Source organism: Ischnura elegans, chromosome 7 (genome assembly GCF_921293095.1).
Source record: "Ischnura elegans chromosome 7, ioIscEleg1.1, whole genome shotgun sequence".
Classification (NCBI taxonomy): domain Eukaryota; kingdom Metazoa; phylum Arthropoda; class Insecta; order Odonata; family Coenagrionidae; genus Ischnura; species Ischnura elegans.
In genome coordinates, this window is record NC_060252.1 from 18,102,210 (window position 1) to 18,120,621 (window position 18,412).

Sequence of the window (18,412 nt, forward strand, 5' to 3'; positions counted from 1 at the left end):
ATCCGAATGGTTCATCAGGTTTTGTCTCAGTATTTTAGCTGTCAAGATTTTTCCTCTACTGACTAGGTTCTAATATAATTAAGAAATGAAGGAATGGGGTATGAAGTACCAGTTTACTAACCCTTTAGTAACTGTGCAGGTTCTAGATGGACCCTGAAATCAAGAAATCCTGTATAAAATATCTTTTTGGCTACACATTTTTTTAACGCTAATGCACCAATACAAATATTATGTACTGGTGCATTACCATTTCTTTTATGTAATGGTATTGAAAGGACTTGGTTTCATTTACTTTTTTTGTAAAATAAGTTAAGGCATTCTTAAGGCCGTTTTACAAGGGGCACGAAATTGCGCAGGTTAGAGCTGCATTTATTTCTAAAATGGCGTGGAATTGCGCGAATGCATGAACGAAATTAGAGCAAGGGTTATTTTGCCGTCTCGCATCCACGCATTCTCGCATGTGTTCTAGCAATTCACCGCTTTACAGGACGCAATTTTGATTGCGCCTTCGCACGTACGTCAGGTTGTGCAATTCCGTGTACCGTGTAAAACGGCCTTTAGTAAATCTAGGTACATATGTATCTTAGACTAGAAGGTTGGTCATCCAGTGGATTTCGTGCAGAAGTTACCAAGTGTAGCCTCCGAGGAAATCAGTTTTGAGTAAATGTTCATTTTGACCTAAACCTAGGAGCGGTTATTGCTGGAAAATTGGGGTGATGTTCTCAAAAAGTGTGTTCCTGAAAAAGAAATTATATCAAATGTTATTGGCTCTTCCTATGAAAATCACTGACCTAATACTCATACGCTCAGAGATGAGCCAACTCACTCTCACCATAAGAAATATAGCGTAACGTTTTCATAGCTACTTTGCGTGGCATAGAAAACAAGCTCACCGAAATTGAGCATAAATTTCAATAGGCTGCAGATGATGTCATAGGGACATAGCTGGCTTGATGAGGATATAAGCGACTAGGTTTTTCTGCCAGGACATAAAATCTACCACTGCACTCATTGCATTAGGACAGGTAGTTGAGTTTTTATAAGAGTTAAATCACATTTATACTGAGCTCCTCTTGAAACAAGGAATAGAAAGTGCGTTTTATTTTTATATGATTCAAAAATTGAAAAACTTACAGCAATTTTTCCAATTTACTGTGGCCCAATAACAAAACAACCGTAAAACAAATGTACATCAATGTCTATATGTATATCAATAATTATTTAATAGTCGATTCCACTTTTTTTCGATACCCATTCCGATTCCTTCAAATCGATTCCCAATTCTCGATTCCGATTCCATCGATTCTTATTCCTTCTAACAGGTGGGATTTTGATTTATCTGTAGCATTGCTGTCATTAAAATTTAAAAATTGAATGGAATAAAATAACTAGGGATGGACTAGTCCAGGATTCTTGGAGCCAGATCTTTCTAATCAGATATTTTCGAATCCAAATGCATTTTCAAATTCCTGCCATTAAACTAAGTCATTATTCAAGTTTATTGTGGGTACATACAATCAATGGAATGCTTTATAGATTTTCATTCACATTTTAATATTTTTATAAATTAAAAATTATTTTATGGGCTTTCAAGTTGTTTTTTTAAGAACATCTTAACATACTCAGGGCCTAAACTGTTACGCTTGGGTTTGGAAATGAAAGTAGGAAAAATCTTAGGATGAACCACTAACCAGTAGCATAGCGAGAGGGCCCCCCAAAATATAAAAACACAATTACTTTCCTTTATAAAAGGAAACAAAATATTTAAAATCATGAATTTACGAAAATGAAAGAAATGAATCTTTGAAAAATGAAGTTTTTTCTATTATGAAGGGTGTTAAAATTAGTTTGAAACCCTCTCCTTTGTACCCTGTTGTTTAAAAATTTTCCCCCCTGGTTTTGGACCCCCCCTTAACAAAATTCCTGGCTACCCCCCCTGCCATCAACTGAATTCAAATTTCCCTCACGCACGTTTCCCCCGAATTTTACTTTCTCATCGCATACGGACTTGTGTTTCATCCGAAAATGCTTCAGTATGGTGAGGTGGATTTAGCACATCCTCATGATAATTTACGCCTCAGTGCACGCACACGACATTCATTGGTTCTCCTTATCTCAATTGAAATGTTTATACACAATGAAAGTCATTTTATCGGTGTATCATTAAATTGAATTGCAACTGCACAATTAGCAACACAATTAACAGTATTTAAAACGGCATTATTGTCACGTGCGACGAGGTGCTCAACCGCTCAGCATGAGGAAGGAGTGGGCAGTAGAAGCTCGTAAAGGAGAGGTGGAGGGGAAGTAGCAGTGGCGTAGCCAGGAATTTCGTTCGGGGGTCCAAAACCAGGTGGGAAAATTTTTGAAAAAACCGAGCACTAAATAATGGGTTTTAAACTAATTTTAACAATTTTTATAATCGAAAAACTTAATTTGTTAAAGAAAAATTTTGTAATCTCCTGATTTTTCAATATTTTGTTTTCTTTTGTGAAGGACAATAGTGTTTTTATATTTCAGGGGAGGGGGGGTCCGGACCCTCCCCCTGGCTATGCCACTGGGAAGGAGCGCGCTCCCTCCGTATTTCAAACAAGGCTACAAACGAAGGAGTCAAGGACGAAGAAGTGACGTCGTTGCCTTCAAAGCGAAGCCGGGCGCACAACATGATGTAGTTGGCATTTCCAATCCGTCTCTAATTGCTTGAGGGGTTAATGCTGCGCTAGTTTCTTTAAAAATTGTGCTGTTTGGACAATTTGCATATAAAGTCTAATTATAGAATTGTAGATAGAAAACTGAGTGGCAATCAATTAGAGCTGAAAAATAAACAGAAATATCGTCAGGAATTCGTCTCGTTCGGTCTAATTCTTTTTTAAATCTCGTGCATGTCATCCAATTGTCGAAGCTATCAAGATATCTTTGGGCCCAGAAAGTCACTTACCTAGCATTTGTCGTCTAGAAATGCAGAATTGAAGCAGGTAGGCCAAAAAAGGTCAGTTGGTGAGACGAGGTAGGGATGAAACACGCTTCAATTGTTTTCGTGTGATTTGATATTTTCCTTAGAAGACAATGATTTATGGTCCGTGTGATTTCGGATACGAAAAAAAACAACAGAGGCACGGGCTGAGGGTGGTTTTCTGAAATCTGCGACGTAGTTACTTTAGACGTGGTTATTATCCTACGACGCTGAGATTCCCCCGATGATTGCTCAATCTCTTGGGAAGAGTCACACTATGTGCCAGTCGTATTTTGCCTTTTTTGTTTTCTGGCTGAAAATCCTGGCCACGGCTGAAATTCTTCTCGTAACCTCTGCGAGAGCTTTCAAACAAAACGGTTCATGAGTAGGACAAGAATCGCATGCGACGACGCATTCGAAGAGAGAATCGGAACTCTTTTCACCCTGATGGGGCGTTGTATTCACTGAAGCTATTATTTAAAATTTCGGATCTAGATCCGATGTCTTCCGCGACTTTGGATCCGATGTATCCGATGAAGGGCAATATTCGTGGATATTTGGGTCCGAGGTATCCGATCCGACCATCCCTAAAAATAACATTAGCTGCGGTGGCTACATTCTCGTTCGGCCGCGGTGGCTAAACAATAATGTAGCGTTCATTGTGTCCATGCATATGAGAGCAGCCTGGCTGGTGCGCGATGGCGGTCGAACGCAACCTGTCGAGTCCACACTGAGGCTTATGCCAAGCAAGTATCAACTTTCTCAAGGGTTGCATTGATGAAACTGGGCTGTACTAACGGGAATGTGTCTAATTTTTTTATTATTGATGCAGACGCTTGTTAGTCTAAAAAAGTTACATGTATAAAAAAAACCCGCTCTCAGCGCGTATTTATAAGAAACTTGTTTCACAGGAAAACTCACTCCTTGCACGTTTTAATTATCATCAGACTTCAAATATCATTCGAAAAGAAAAAAATGTTTCGATGTATTATACTTTAAAATTGGTGGTCCAGATGAATTCTCCGATGATGATTCATAATCGCATTAATTTGATTTGCCGTGACCAGCTCTATCTTGCACAGTCCAGACCCTCATCTAGGCCAGTCATTACAAATTAGATAATAATGTATGAATTTGTAAATTTCAGATCAGAAGAATTAGATTTCCTGAGTCTCTCTCTGTATACTTCACGATAGAGGTGCTGAGGATCATCAATTTGCTACACTCCTGCAAAATAATCCATGCAGATATAAAACCTGATAACTTTCTTCTGAGAAGGCTGTAAGTACCTGCAATGAACTCTTGTGGTGTCATCCTTGAATCCTTTTCATTGCCATTAATTTCTCTCTATTTTTTGTGCTTTTTTATGATGCTATTAGTCTTCCTCTCCCTGGGTAAAATAGGTTTTTGCCTAGGTTCCAAAACGTTCATCATCAAAGCATCTTGAGGTCTAAGCAGTATCTAAATTAGTGGTTTTCAGAAGTATCTACTGAAGATGTCAAATCAGTCATCTGTCCCTAGAAATCTGGCCTTTCCTTTTGTCTGTTCCTGTCGGTTGTTCATATTTAAACATTACCAATGATTAAGGACTTGCAAAATTCGCTAATGTGATAAAACGAATGTTAACGCAAACTCAGTGGTTTCCAGCGAGTTAGCAAATTTCCTTCTTCTCATGAATTTGAACAGTTTATAAATGATTTTCATCATCTTTCACCACATATTTAGATCATGTTATTAATACGAAAATTATATCCAAGCATGTAAAGGCCGTTTTACATGGTACACGGAATTGCGCAATCTGATGTACATGCGAAGGCACAATCAAAATTGCGCCGTGTAAAGCAGTGAATTGCTAGAACACATGCGAGAATGAGTGGATGCGAGACGGCAAAATAGCCCCTGTTCTAATTTCGTTCATGCATTCGCGCAATTCCATGCCATTTTAGAAATTAATGCAGTTCTAACCTGTGCAATTCCGTGTACCGTGTAAAACGGCCTTAAGACATATTTTTCGTAAAACAGAGGACATAGATAACTATTATTTTTTTATTTATTTTTTTATTTATTTATTTTTTTTATTTTTCATAAAAAGTGTTGGCTGCAAGTAGTTGCTTACCCTTTGCTCATATTCCTTTGTCAAAAAATGAAAAAATATGCATTAAATCAATAGTTCAGGGTTTTTTCTGAAATTTACTTCTTGCAAAATTCATTGCTAATTTTGCTCAGGTTCCTAAACTTAAAGCTGAGGTCTAAACAGTGTCGAAATACCGTATAGGTTGAATATAAGTCCCCCCTTTTTTCCAAAAATGCTTGTGGTAAAAGTAAAGGGGGGGACAGTATTCAAACACATTTTCTTTTACTTTTTCCGAAACTGAAGCGTCAAAATTAGGGGGGGACTATATTTGGAGAAATACAGTATGTAAGTGGTTCCCAGAAGTATTTACTGGAGAAAATTCTTTCTGCCTAATCAGTCATCCGTCCCTACGAAATCTAGCCTTTCCTTCCTTCTGGGTACACTGCAAGTATGGCATTCAATTAGTACCCATCATGTAGATGCCAAAATAAGGCTGATTTCAGAGTTAAACAATACCACTTTTGCCTAAATTAACACTAATTTTGGCCATAAAATAATGCCACCTTTTGCATGTCTCTACCATTGCATTGCATTTTCACATTATCATCTTTCTGTCTGTTGAGCATCTATAAATTTTCATTCTGTGTACTTGCTGCCTGCTACCAGGCGAAGTAGATAAAATTGGTTTGATAGTATCCTTAGTATCAAGAAAGGTCATTATCTAACTATATTATATCTGATTTCCAGGCCACAAGTTAATGAAGATTTTGCATCATTTGGACAAACTGTTTTGCAACTAATTGATCTTGGGCGTTGCATTGATATGTCCTTGTACCCAGAGAATACCTGCTTCAATACTGTCTTTCGGAAATCATATTTCCAGTGTATAGAAATGAGATCGAGAAAGGAATGGTCCTATCAGGTACCTTACAGGTTTTTTTTGTTTTTCCTTTATGTTTTTACAATTCATTTGCAATTTACTTGAAATCGGAGTTGAGTTAAAGGGCACCACTACTTGAATAGGTAATTAGTAGACAACATATGAGGGCGTTTTTTTTTTTTCAACCTCCGAACGCTCGGACATATGTACTAGCGACAGGAGGGTACTGAGTGGATAGGGCATTGCCAGTTCTCTAACACGCACGTCATTTCTGATCGAAAGTTGTTAGTTTAAGGTTATTATGAATACTTTAATGGTGGGTAACGAATCACTACAGCCAGAAAACTCATCGAATGGCTTCAGCATTGACATGTCTTCACCTTAATGCCGATAAAAGAGAATTTTTCAATGCACTGTAGCTAGAGGGTTAAATTGTGAAAAATTCTGTCCATTCCCATTCAAAACAAAAGAAGAGACATGCTTGAGACAGACTCGTGGAAGTGTTCTGATCCATGGCAATGCCCGTCATATCAGCGCTGATGCAGCCAAACTGCTCCTTGAGCAATTTCAATGGGACATTTTCAATCACCCACCGTGCAATGCCAACCTAGTGCTGTGTGACATCCATCTTTACGCTGAGATGTAGATGTGGCTTTGAGGGTAGCGTTTTCAAATGGGCGGAAGTCATTGGAAATCAATGGCAGCAACATCCTGCAAAGAAGTTGTGGTTAAGGTGCGTTTGGTGGGGACATGGAGCAGGTAGTCCGAAGATGGGCGTGGTACACCTTCCGTAGGGTCCTTAATCCTCAACCCTTTCCTCGACGCGTTCGGCCTCGCTGGCCCGTGTCTTGGACCCTCCCAGGGGGGGGGCTTCCCTCCCGAAAAGTGACCCTATGACTGCAATTTGGAAATCAATCAATCAATCCAATAATCAAAAAATGACTGTTTGCATAGTACTCCTGTCAATCATGCGATCAAGTACGTCTTTGAAGCGTGATTCTGCGATGAAAAATAACGATTTTGTTAACTTTGCTAAACACGTGGCTGTGGACCACCGGAAAATGGCAACAGCGCTTTGGAATGGGCAAAGTAGTGGGCTGTTTGAATGAGTTACGAGCATGATTTTGCCATCTGGTACCGCTCATTTGCACGCCAAGGCTTCAGTTAATTTGCCTTCAGTTCCACATAGGCTCCGATTAGATAACCTGCGTCGAGATAAAGGGTCAATTATTCCCTAAGTCGGATATTGAAGGGTTAAAGCAGTCGAACTACTTCAAAAAGTCAAAAAACACCCGAAAGGTGGATAGGTTGCGTGATTTTTAGACGGTGACTGCGAGTCCCTTTACGTATTTTCTCCAGAGAAATGAAATAAAATTGCGGCAAAGTTCTTTGTATACAAGGAATCTTAACTGCTGACAAAAATGCACCCCATTAATGATCATTCATTCAAAGAGGCGCTGCCAGGTACGGTAAAATTCTTTACTTCTTGTTAATCTTGTAAGTGTTAATACCTCATCGATAAACTCGAATGGAAATCTCTATAAGACCGCAGACTGAAAAATAAACTTAGCCTAATTGATAAATTCAAGAGACATGTATTTTCTGGCGAAGGTAGTCATATCTTACCAACGCCAGCATACCACGTAGATCGAATCATAAAAAAAATATATGAGAGATAGACTGTGGAACAGACAGATTCAGAATTTTTTCCACAATTTATAAGAGACTGTACAGACAGCATTAGAACTCACAAATAGATTACATGAGTTATATTGTAGCTTACAACTTACTTAAACATTAATGCATGTTTCTAAATTTTCACGACGGCTCATAATGCTTGAAAAAATGCTTGACAAATTTGTATTGATAAAAGAAGACTATAATGAACAATGTAAAACAATTGACCCAGTTACATTTGATTTTATTACCTTTTCTAAATACTTACTGAATGGCCGTCGTATCTCACTTTGTCGTCGCCCTTTCCTAGTATTTTTTTACAAAACCCAATTTACTTAATACCTGTTATTTCCCGAATATATTTTATTCCACGATAGATGATTTTTGAGGTTTCAAATGATCTGCGCTTCCTGAATCCATGTTGACCTCTCATTAAAGTTTTGCGCGTCTAGGTGTTTAATTAATAAGCTGAATACGGTGTGTTCATCTACATCTACATAATACCCTGCGAGCCCCCTCTAGGGTGTTTGGCAGGGGGTGATAAATCACCAGCATGCAGCACGCATTAAGTTTTACAAAGGTTAGTAGGTTACACTAAAAGTCATTTAATCTACTTATGCGTCTATCGCTACCGTTATAATTTCTTATTGACCGTGGAAAAAATCGATCGTTTTACCTTCAACTTCCCGGACATAAGACCATGATGCTCTTGAGTTATTCCGTAACTGCTCTACTAGTGTTTTTCTTTTAAAATTCGTGAATGCATTCCTGAACGCTTCCTTCGTGGCGGCTTGGGACAACTATATTGTTCATTTATTAACTCAACGATTCAAGATTCAACCCTGGTCTCTGTTACGGTTACCGCTTGGCTGACGATTGAATTCTTTACAGCTATAAATACTCCACCTCCAGCTCGATTCCTCCAGCTAGATTTTTATTCGATCGAAATCTTACCAAGATCCGGGAAACATTGGTTAGTATCAATGTACAGTATTGATACTATTGTACTGTTCCGATTAATGCTCAGAATTTCGGCAAAGACGGATTAAGTTCATTGTATGAATTGCTGTCTCATATGCCCATGGAAAAATATGTTTGTTTTGGAGTTATCCTTTAGACTAGCTAATTTTTTGCTACCTGCTCGAAACCCAAGCTAGTCTTGACCGACTTTCATTAGGCTGAGAGTCCAGATCGGAATTTCCGACATCGCCTTCATTCCTGCAACCCTTCCTGTATAATACAAATTGCACGACATTTTGGATGGTCATTAATGGGGTGCATTTTTTTAGCGCTTTAGAGTCCATATCTACAAAAAAAACTTTGCTGCAATGGCTGAAAGAGGACTGAGTAGTGAGTAGTATATGTGAGCATTTATGTGTGATAAATTCAAAGAATACCTGTCAGTGCGATAGTTAAAGTATTCTTAAAAAATTTTCTTTCCTTTCTCTGGGGAGAATATATAAAGGGCCTCGCAATCACCGTCTAAAACTCACGCGGCCTAACCACCTCTAGGGTGTTTGGCATGTGACAATTATTTGCTATAGCGTTATTATTACAGCGCTATTTACCTGCACCTCTCTTACGAATAATCAAAAAGCCTTAGGGCTAAAATAATGGCCATATTTGCCCATTATTTTTCGTTTGAATTCATTCGATGCCCCCAGAAGAGCTTCCTTTGTATCATTTTTCGATTTTAATAATTGTCCCGCATTTATTTTATTTTCACACAAAAAAGATCTACACGTGTGTTTTTCATTTTTGCGAGAGAAATTAGCTACTTCTCCCTCATTAGACTCCATGTAGAATACGCTGTCAGTGTTTGGGATCCTCGTGAAATAGGCTTAAAAAAGAGTTAGAACGCGTGCAAAGAGGAGCTACCAGCAAACAATTATCTCAAAAATAGCAACCTTTCGGGAGAGCAAAAGAAACTATTCATATTTTTAATTGCACACCTAAATTCAAAATCACAAATACATTTATTAAATAATAAATTCAACAACGATTTCAGAAGGGAACTTAGGAAGCAGAGCAATTTATACAACGTGTACAGAAAGTACATTACGTCATGTAATAAATTGAAGGAACTTGAAGCTAAAGAAAATTACGCTCCACAACGCTCAATAACTAAGGAGTTAGCTCCACAGATCACTCCTTACTAAGAGATAATATCTAGAAGTCACTATCAGAAGGAAAGTTATCGCTAGACTGGAACATTGCAAGCGTTACACCCATATTTAAAAAGGGAAACAAACATGACCCAGGCAACTACCGTCCAATTTCAATAACATCGATCATAGGCAAGATACTTGAGCATATCGTCGTCAGCAATATCATGACTTTCTTGGACAGACGTAACTTCCTCCATGACTGTCAGCACGGATTCAGAAAAGGTAGATCATGCTATTTACGAGTTCTATTGCTGCCGTTATAATCTCTTATTGATCGTGGAAAAAATGACATTCGGAATCTGTCTGTTCTGCAATCTATCGCTCTTATTTTATTTATATGATCTGATCTTCCGTAGTACGTTGGCGTCCGCAAGATATGGTTAACTTCGTCAGAAAAGACACTGCTCTTGAATTTATCTAAAAGGTTTAGTCTGTTTTTCAATCTACGGTCCGACAGAGATTCCCATCCGAGTTTATCTAAGAGGTCAGTTACACTAACAAGACTATCGTAACGACCTTTCACATACCTGGCAGCTCTTCTTTGCACGCGATGCCTTGTAAATAGATTGACGAGAACTCGTAAATAGATTGCATGACTTGTAGTGTAGCCTACTAACCTATGTAAAACTTAATGCATGTTTCTGAATTTCTATTCTATATTCTATTTCTAACAGCATATAGTAGTATAGTTTGTTATTATACAGGACGTTTTTTGGACGGTGTGGTGTGCATGTGGGAGTCCAAATGCCTGCTGCATGCTGGTGATTGATCACCCCCTGCCAAACACCCTAGAGGTGGCTCGCAGGGTATTATGTAGATGTAGATGTGGATGTAGATGTAGATGAATCTTAAACCGATCTAAATCAGCTCTTTTAAAAATGAAAACTACGTGATTATTGAAACGCGGGTAAAGCATTTTACATATGAATCGATGACATGAAATTTACCGATCTAAATCAGCTCTTTTAAAAATGAAAACTACGTTCTTCTTTAAAATTTTCAAAAAATTGCTGTCTCATATGCCCATGGAAAAATTATGAAAGCTTTTGAGTTATCGTTTGCACCAGCTAATTTTTTGTTACCTGTTCGAAACCCAAGCTAGTCCTGACCGACCGTCATTAGGCTGAGAGTCCAGATCGGAATTTCCGTCCTCGACTTCATTCCCACGACCCTCCCTGTACAATGCAAATTGCACGACTAATCTGGATGGTCTTTCATGGGGTGCATTTTTGTTAGCGTTCTAGAGTCCTTATCTACAAAGAACTTCGCCGCAATGGCTGAAATAGGACTGAGTGGTAGATAAATGCATTTATATGTCACTGACGTCTGGCGAAATTCAAAGAATACTTGTCATTACGACAATTGACGAATTCTTAAGAAAATATTCTTGCGAAAATACGTTAAGGTGCTCGCATTCACTTTCCAACACTCGCATGGCTCCTTATAAAAAGAGGGTTTTACGTGCAAAGTTTTACTCTCTACTGAACTGCCAAACCAGTGACATGGAGTTCTGTAAGAGCATATCTGCGTTTAAGGCCCATATTAGGGTGGTGGGTATAGTGCAATTCTTGGTGCTTTGGGGCTTGGTGCGTCTGTGGGAGCATGAGAACTACCCTCTCGAAGGGGAAGGGGAGGCTGCCTGTATTTAGATGCCCGTTGGCTACATGCCGGAGATGTTCCTCCATCACAGTGGGAACCATTTTTCAATGGTTTGCCACTAGACCGGAGGACGTCCTTGCCGTAGTCATAGGCTGGATTAATCGCTATCCAGTCTGTGTAATTTCTAAGGAGATAGGCATCCAGCGGAGGACGGTTTCCAGCATCATCGGGGTCTTCCAAGAGATGGTCTTCACCTGGCTCCAGGAAACGAGTGTAGAAATCGGCGGTCCGGGGCACGTGGTCGAGATCGACGAGAGCGCATTCGGGCGTCGAAAATATAACCGCGGTCGTCTCTGCCAAACGAAGTGGGTCCTTGGTGGTGTTGACCGGGAGACCAGGGAGACCTTTCTCTGCGTCGTGGAGAAAAGGGATGCCGCCACTCTCAACGAGGCAATAACAAAATACGTAAGAATGGGAACGACGATTAAAACAGATATGTGGCGAGGGTACGCCGGTCTGGAGAGTTTGGGGTACATCCATGATACCGTCAACCACTCTCAGAATTTTGTTCGTCCCGGAGATAGAAGCACCCACACGCAAAACATCGAAAGCGTGTGGTCAGTAATGAAACGGGACTTGAGGAGGAGGACCGGCAGATTACGTGTGGGAAATCTGGAATCGTTCCTCACAGAATTTGTTTGGCGATCCAGGCTCTCAACGACGGAGGACCTATTTCGTGATTTGGTGAAAGCGCACAAGTGCTTTTACGCAAATGTTTAGAAGTAGTATGTAAAGGAACTGACAACGCTTATGGCTGCATCTATTCATCATAACAAAGCTCTTTTCAGGGCTGCTACCTATATTTTTTTGCTTTGCTTTGCATTTTTTGGCAAATCAATTTCATAGTGGTAGCAGACTTGTTAATAATCATCAGTGTCACCCAGCTAGATGCCAACCAAACGCGATGGAGATGGTGGGTAGAGAAAATTATAGATATCAACAATATTTTGCTGTCTCCTCTACATTCTAGAATGAATCATTCGTTCTATAACTTAACAACTTGGCTATGAAATGATGAAATAAAGTGGCACATGCAGCATCATTTTACCTGTGTCTATCCCCAAGTACGTACTATACAATACCGTGGGAGCCACATCTTGGGTGTTTGGCAGGGGGTGGCCTCCGTTGACTTCATCCAGAAGAGTACCAAGTCCTTTCCCTCCGATGTGTAATCAGGGATGCCGACTTAAAAAAATATTGGGGGGGGGATCTTGCACTGGGAAATTTTATAATTAGTGAGTTTTAAGCTTATAAGCATTTTAGAAGAGTCATATGATCAACATTAGAAACGTGATAACTCGAATGTCGATATGTAGACAATCCGGGGAAAATCGACAAGCCTGACATTTTTTCCTCACACCCATAATGAATTTTTGAGGGGAGTCGGGCCCCCTCAAGCCCCAGCGAGTCGGCGCCACTGTTTGTAATTACACTACAAACAAATAATTTGGGGAAAGTAGAAGCCAAATTCTTGTTTGATTCATTGAATTCGGTAATCGGCCCCATGTTGTTCATTGTATACATTAATGATCTCTGCTCCCGCATACCAGTAAAATTCGTTTATTTGGTCACAACGCTGTCATCTATCGCGAAATTATGGACCACTCTGACTATGAAATTCTATCATCGGCGTTAAACAACGTTCATTTGTGGAGCCAAGAGTGGGGACTCGATCTTATCTGAGCAAATGCATGTCGGTACATTTCTTGCGAAATTCGTCCAATTATAGCCATATTTAATCTGTGGATGGTATTAACATAAAGGCAACATACTAAGTGAACTACCTGGGAGTTACGATAACCTCGAACCTCTACTTAGATTGCCAAAATCTTTCAGTAAAAGAACAGCACGGATTTAGAAAAGGGATAGGAAAAAAAAGATATTTTCTCAGACGACGAGAATCATATCCTTCGTTTACCATCGTACTATAGTAGACGTGATCATGAGAATAAAATAAAATAAATAAACTGCAGAACAGAGAGATTTAAAATGTCATTCTTCCCTCGTTCTATTAAGGATAGCAACGTCGTCTCAATTGATAGGATTAATAGCGTCGCTCGCTAGGATCACTCATTGCATGTTTTTTTCATAGTTCTAACCTTGTATGTATTTGCTCTACGAATAAATAACCATTAGCAAGTTTTTTTATGGACAAGCATGTATATTTTACTAGTATGCGTAATATTTATATGACCGTGCGGTGTGCATGTGGCGGTCCTCTTGCATGCTGCATGTTGGTGATTTGTCACCCCCTGCCAAACACCCTAGAGGTTGCTCGCGGGGTATTGTTAAAATGTACATGTAGAACACCTAGACGCGCAAAACTTGTTAATGAGAGCACAATATGTATTCAGGAAAAGTAGATCATGCGAAACCTCAATAATGATCTATCGTGGAAATGCTGTCGGTACAGTCTCATAAATCGTGGGAAAAAAGACAATGAATCTGTCTGTTCTACAGTCTATCTCTCTGATATTATTTATATGATTTGATCTACCGTGGTATAATGGCGTTGGTTGGTAACATATGTCTACCTTCGTCTGAAAATACACTCCTCTTGAATTTATCTAATTGGTTCAGTTTATTTTTCAGCCTGCGGTCTGATAGAGATTTCCATTCGAGTTCATCAATGAGGTATTAGCACTAACAAGACTAACGTAAAGAATTTAGAATGGATATCTTTAAGGGGGTGTCCTAACGCCCCCTGCCACACGCCTTTTAGGCGGCTTGCGGGATTTTATGTAGACGTAGACGAACCGTGAGGTATGTACGCACTCCGAAATATTCGCAGTCACTGTCTAAAACTCACACAGCTTAGGCACCTCTAGGGTAGTCATCATAGCGAGTAACGTAATGATCTACTTATTGAGATACCGTTGCTATCATTTGCAGTACGATGGAAGATTGACATTTTGAAAGCCTGCGAACTTAGTATCAGTAGCTGGTGAGTAAGAAAATACTCTGGTAAATTAACTGAAGCCTTGGCGTGCTACTGAACGGTACCACATGGCCAAACTCACGCTCGTAACTCATTCAAACAGCCCGCTACCTTGCCCATTTCAAACCGCTGTTGCCATTTTCCGGTGGTCCGAAACCACGTTTTCAGCAAAGTTAACAAAATCGTTATTTTTCATCGCAGAAACACGGTTCAAAGACGTACTTGATCACACGCTTGACAGGAGTACGATGAAAACATTTATTTTTTGATTATTGGATCGATTGATTGATTTTCAAATTGCAGTGGGAACGGTCACTTTTAGGGAGGGAGGCCCCCCGCTGGTAGGGTGGAAGGCGTGGGCCAGCGAAGGTGAGTTCGTCGAGGAAAGGGTCGAGGATTAGCGACCCTTCCGAGGGTGGCCACGCCCAACCTGGGACTACCTGCTTCATGTCCCCACCAAACGCACTTTAACCGAAGTTGTAGTTAAGCTTGTACACAGGCAAGACCAATTCCTCAATAGCTGAGGCAATTATGTAGATACAACACCAAGAGTATGCTCAATATTTAGCGATAAAATAATTTTTGCTCAATCAATTCGTCTTCTGTTCACGACCCATCTGTGGTTGAAAAAAAACAGCTCTCGTACTTTCAAAATAACACCAGTTCTGTTGAAGATCAAACCTTTTCACTTTGCAGAGTTTAGCTAATCGTTACTCAAGCTCCAACCATGTTTAATTACTGGCGAGAAACAAGGTGAGTCACAGTCAAGGTGATCAGTGCACCCCATAAGCAACTTCTCCTGGCTCCATTCGAAATAACTGATAACTCCCTCCATTTTTGTGGAATTCTGGTAGATTCCAATTCCAAATTTGTAGTTAACTCACGCATCACCTGCATTTTTTTCTCTGGCAGGTCTACTTTGACATTTCGGTGTAAAGACGACGGTGGATCCCGAAATCATTAAACATGAAGTGAAGAGAGTTTTTTGGTGAAGAGAAGTTTGGTTATTGCACTCCTGTATTCATTTGTAATTCAGATTTGTACTTCCGTGTGAGTCTAGCGTTCCACGCCAGCGTTCTTATCTTCATATCATCAGATCGAAAACAGATTTTCCGTATTTGCTTAGCATTGAGGGCTCAAATATTATTTTCATGTGAGTGAAGGGTGTATGTACATAAAATGTGCATTGATGCACAACAGTTGGTAAGATTATTATTAGAGATTTTAGAGCAAAAGGTGTTTTTGGTTACAATGAAAGAAATGTCATTTTTTTTAATTGGTTACAATGTCAGAAACCAATTTAGATACTAATTAGAATAATTCCAGGGTTCCCACTCAACCTTGAAAACCTTAAAACCGTGAATTTTATATACCGTGAAATAACATGGAAAAAGCTGTGAATTTCGCTATGTAACCTTTTAAATCTGTCAAAATTGATTGTGGAACTACGATGGATAGAGCGAAAGAAAAATTGATATTTGGATCGTATTTCAAGGTCAGTCACGTGCAGACATGGCCACGGATTTATCTGCACACGTATATTCGAAGCGCAAGTATTGGTCCGTGTGCCATGACGACACATTACTGTGCCTGTACCAAAGCCGGAAGACGTAACGAAAGTGTTCATTATCACTTGCAAAAATTCAGACTCTTCCTAACTTCCCTGGCATCCTGGTCCCTCCTTTTCCCATTCACAACCTTTCGCTGGAGCTGATATGTGACATCAGAAGAGATAGCAATTTGATTGCTACGTATGCATTCACTGTGTCTGTCACGTTTGTTAAATTTGTAGTTAACCCTTTAATCCCCAGCGTTGCGTTAACGCAACATTATTGAATCCTATTTCTCAGAGCAAGTTTCTACTTCAGAATATTTTTTTTTCGATTTACTGACTTTTTTAAGTATCCCTCGTTCTAATTTTGTCATTCTCACCAACATTTCCATTTATATAATTGTATTTTTATTACTAATGGCGTTTGGCATAAAAATCGGTGCGCTCATAAGACACCCTAGGAAAAATGGCATACCCCAGCATGTCCGTCAAGGCAGATTACGGTATTTCATTCAAAGGAATACTGATAACTCCCGGCGAAGATGTCGAGTGTGCAAATCAAGATGAAAATAAAATATGTAACCTAAGTTTTAAAAATTACTTTTTTTATATTTATTTACCGGAGTTTTCCCAGCGTTGCGTATACGCAGCAGTATGGAAATCATATAATATGATGAATGTAATTTTTTTCCAAAAATTCATTTTAATTAGGCCTAATTATATCGGAAAATGTGAAACACCCGACGTTAAAAGCCCTACGTACAGTCTGGGGAATAATGGGTTAATGTGCAGCCGACGATTGTTACATGATCAATATTTCTGCCTAAAATGGTTTATCATCACAATGTGAATTTCAAGACATTCAGACCATGAAAACCTGGAAAAAAACCGTGAATTTTATAACATAGATTTTGTGGGAACCCTGAATTCTCTCTTGAAAATAAAAGATAGCTCTGTAGCTTGAGCTTTGCTTAATTGCTTGAACTTACTTCAACTTTTTTGGCTGTTATATTTTAATGTTTTTACCATGTACTTTTTGTACTTTGATGTGATGGAAATGATTGATTCTCTGTAAAGTTTCTGCGACTTCTGGGAGAATTGATAAACATCAGCCTCTTAATTGAAAAAATAATCGAAGTTAAAAGTACAATATAATTTAAAATGTGGTGTTATATGAAAAACTTTGAAAATGTCTTTTGCCTCCAATTTTTTTAAGGCAAGCTAACTGGCATGATTCTCTTATACACTATCTTTTCCAGGTTGATATGTTTCACATTGCTTCACTGGTGCACGTTATGATATTTGGTGATTTCATGGATGTAGTCTGTAAGGATGGTGTTTGGAACCCCACGAAGAAAGTTCCGAGGTAATGGAATAAAATTGAAGTTTGAAGTTATGATGATACTATGAAATGACAGAATGATGCAGATGATGCGTATGATGCAGAATGCGTGACAATGTGCCCTTGTCTATTCCAGGAATCTCAATCAAGACCTTTGGAATTGGTTCTTCAACACCATGCTGAACATTGAATCGTGTTTGGAGTTACCCAGTCTGCCGGAAGTAATAAAGAAGTTTGAAAAAATTTACTTGGATTCAATGGTACATCATGTTATTAGTGCATTGAAATGTCACTAGTTCAAAATGATGATACTTCTACATCATAATGGAATTACGTATGATTTTTTTCATTTGGCTGTTTCAGGTTCAAGATATGGGGACTTCGGTGTCTTTGCTGAGGAAGTATTTTAATGAAGATAAAGCCAAGTGAATTATCATGCCTTAATCATGATTTATTCTTAAAATTAAATTCTCAGAATAAATCATGATTGAGGCATGAATTTTTTATACATGTATTTAAATTATTATTATTATATACATAATGTATATTGCATTAATATTATATGCTATTCTTGATTATATTCTGTTATTTGATATTGTTGGAAGCTTATATCAGAGTCAGTGTAAATATTCTTTTTATATTTTTTTACCTTAAAAGTAATACAAGTGATATTTTATTAAAATAATTGTTACTGATTGTACATATTTAACCTCTGATTAAAGTATCATGTTCTGGCTAGAAGACATCATCATTATTCATCATCATTAGTCAACAATCCTAAGATTGGTTTGACGCAGCTCTCCATTTCTCTCTCCTATCCGCTAATCTCTTCATAGCTACATATTTATTCTCTTTTACATCCTTTATAACCTGTCCGATATAACTCATTCGGGGCCGTCCCTTGCCCTTTTTCCCTTCCACTTGTCCTTCAACGATTGTCTTCATCAGACATGCGTGCCTCAAAATGTGGCCAACTAAGTTGTCCCTTCTTCTGCTTAATGTTTTTAGGAGGCTTCTCTTTTCTCCTACTCTCCTTAGCACTTCCTGGTTACTCACACGGTCAATCCATTTTATCTTCATCATTCTTCGGTAGCACCACATTTCGAATGCTTCCACTCTTGACTTCTCTGCTGCTGTCAACGTCCAAGCCTCGCTTCCATAGAGTAACA

At 38.9% G+C, this 18,412-nt stretch overlaps 1 protein-coding gene across 2 annotated transcripts in view; it reads left to right on the forward strand.

Moving 5' to 3' along the window:
- The window catches only part of LOC124162375, a 50,597-nt gene extending 32,616 nt beyond the window's left edge, over positions 1-17,981 (forward strand). For both annotated transcript variants that reach the window (XM_046538888.1, XM_046538889.1), the window contains 5 exons: positions 4,101-4,234; positions 5,775-5,949; positions 17,161-17,267; positions 17,380-17,503; positions 17,607-17,981. In XM_046538888.1, coding sequence (XP_046394844.1) covers positions 4,101-4,234; positions 5,775-5,949; positions 17,161-17,267; positions 17,380-17,503; positions 17,607-17,672 — 606 coding nt within the window. In that variant the 3' untranslated portion in view covers positions 17,673-17,981. The remainder of the gene's footprint in view (positions 1-4,100; positions 4,235-5,774; positions 5,950-17,160; positions 17,268-17,379; positions 17,504-17,606) is intronic.
- Positions 17,982-18,412: the final 431 nt, after the last annotated feature.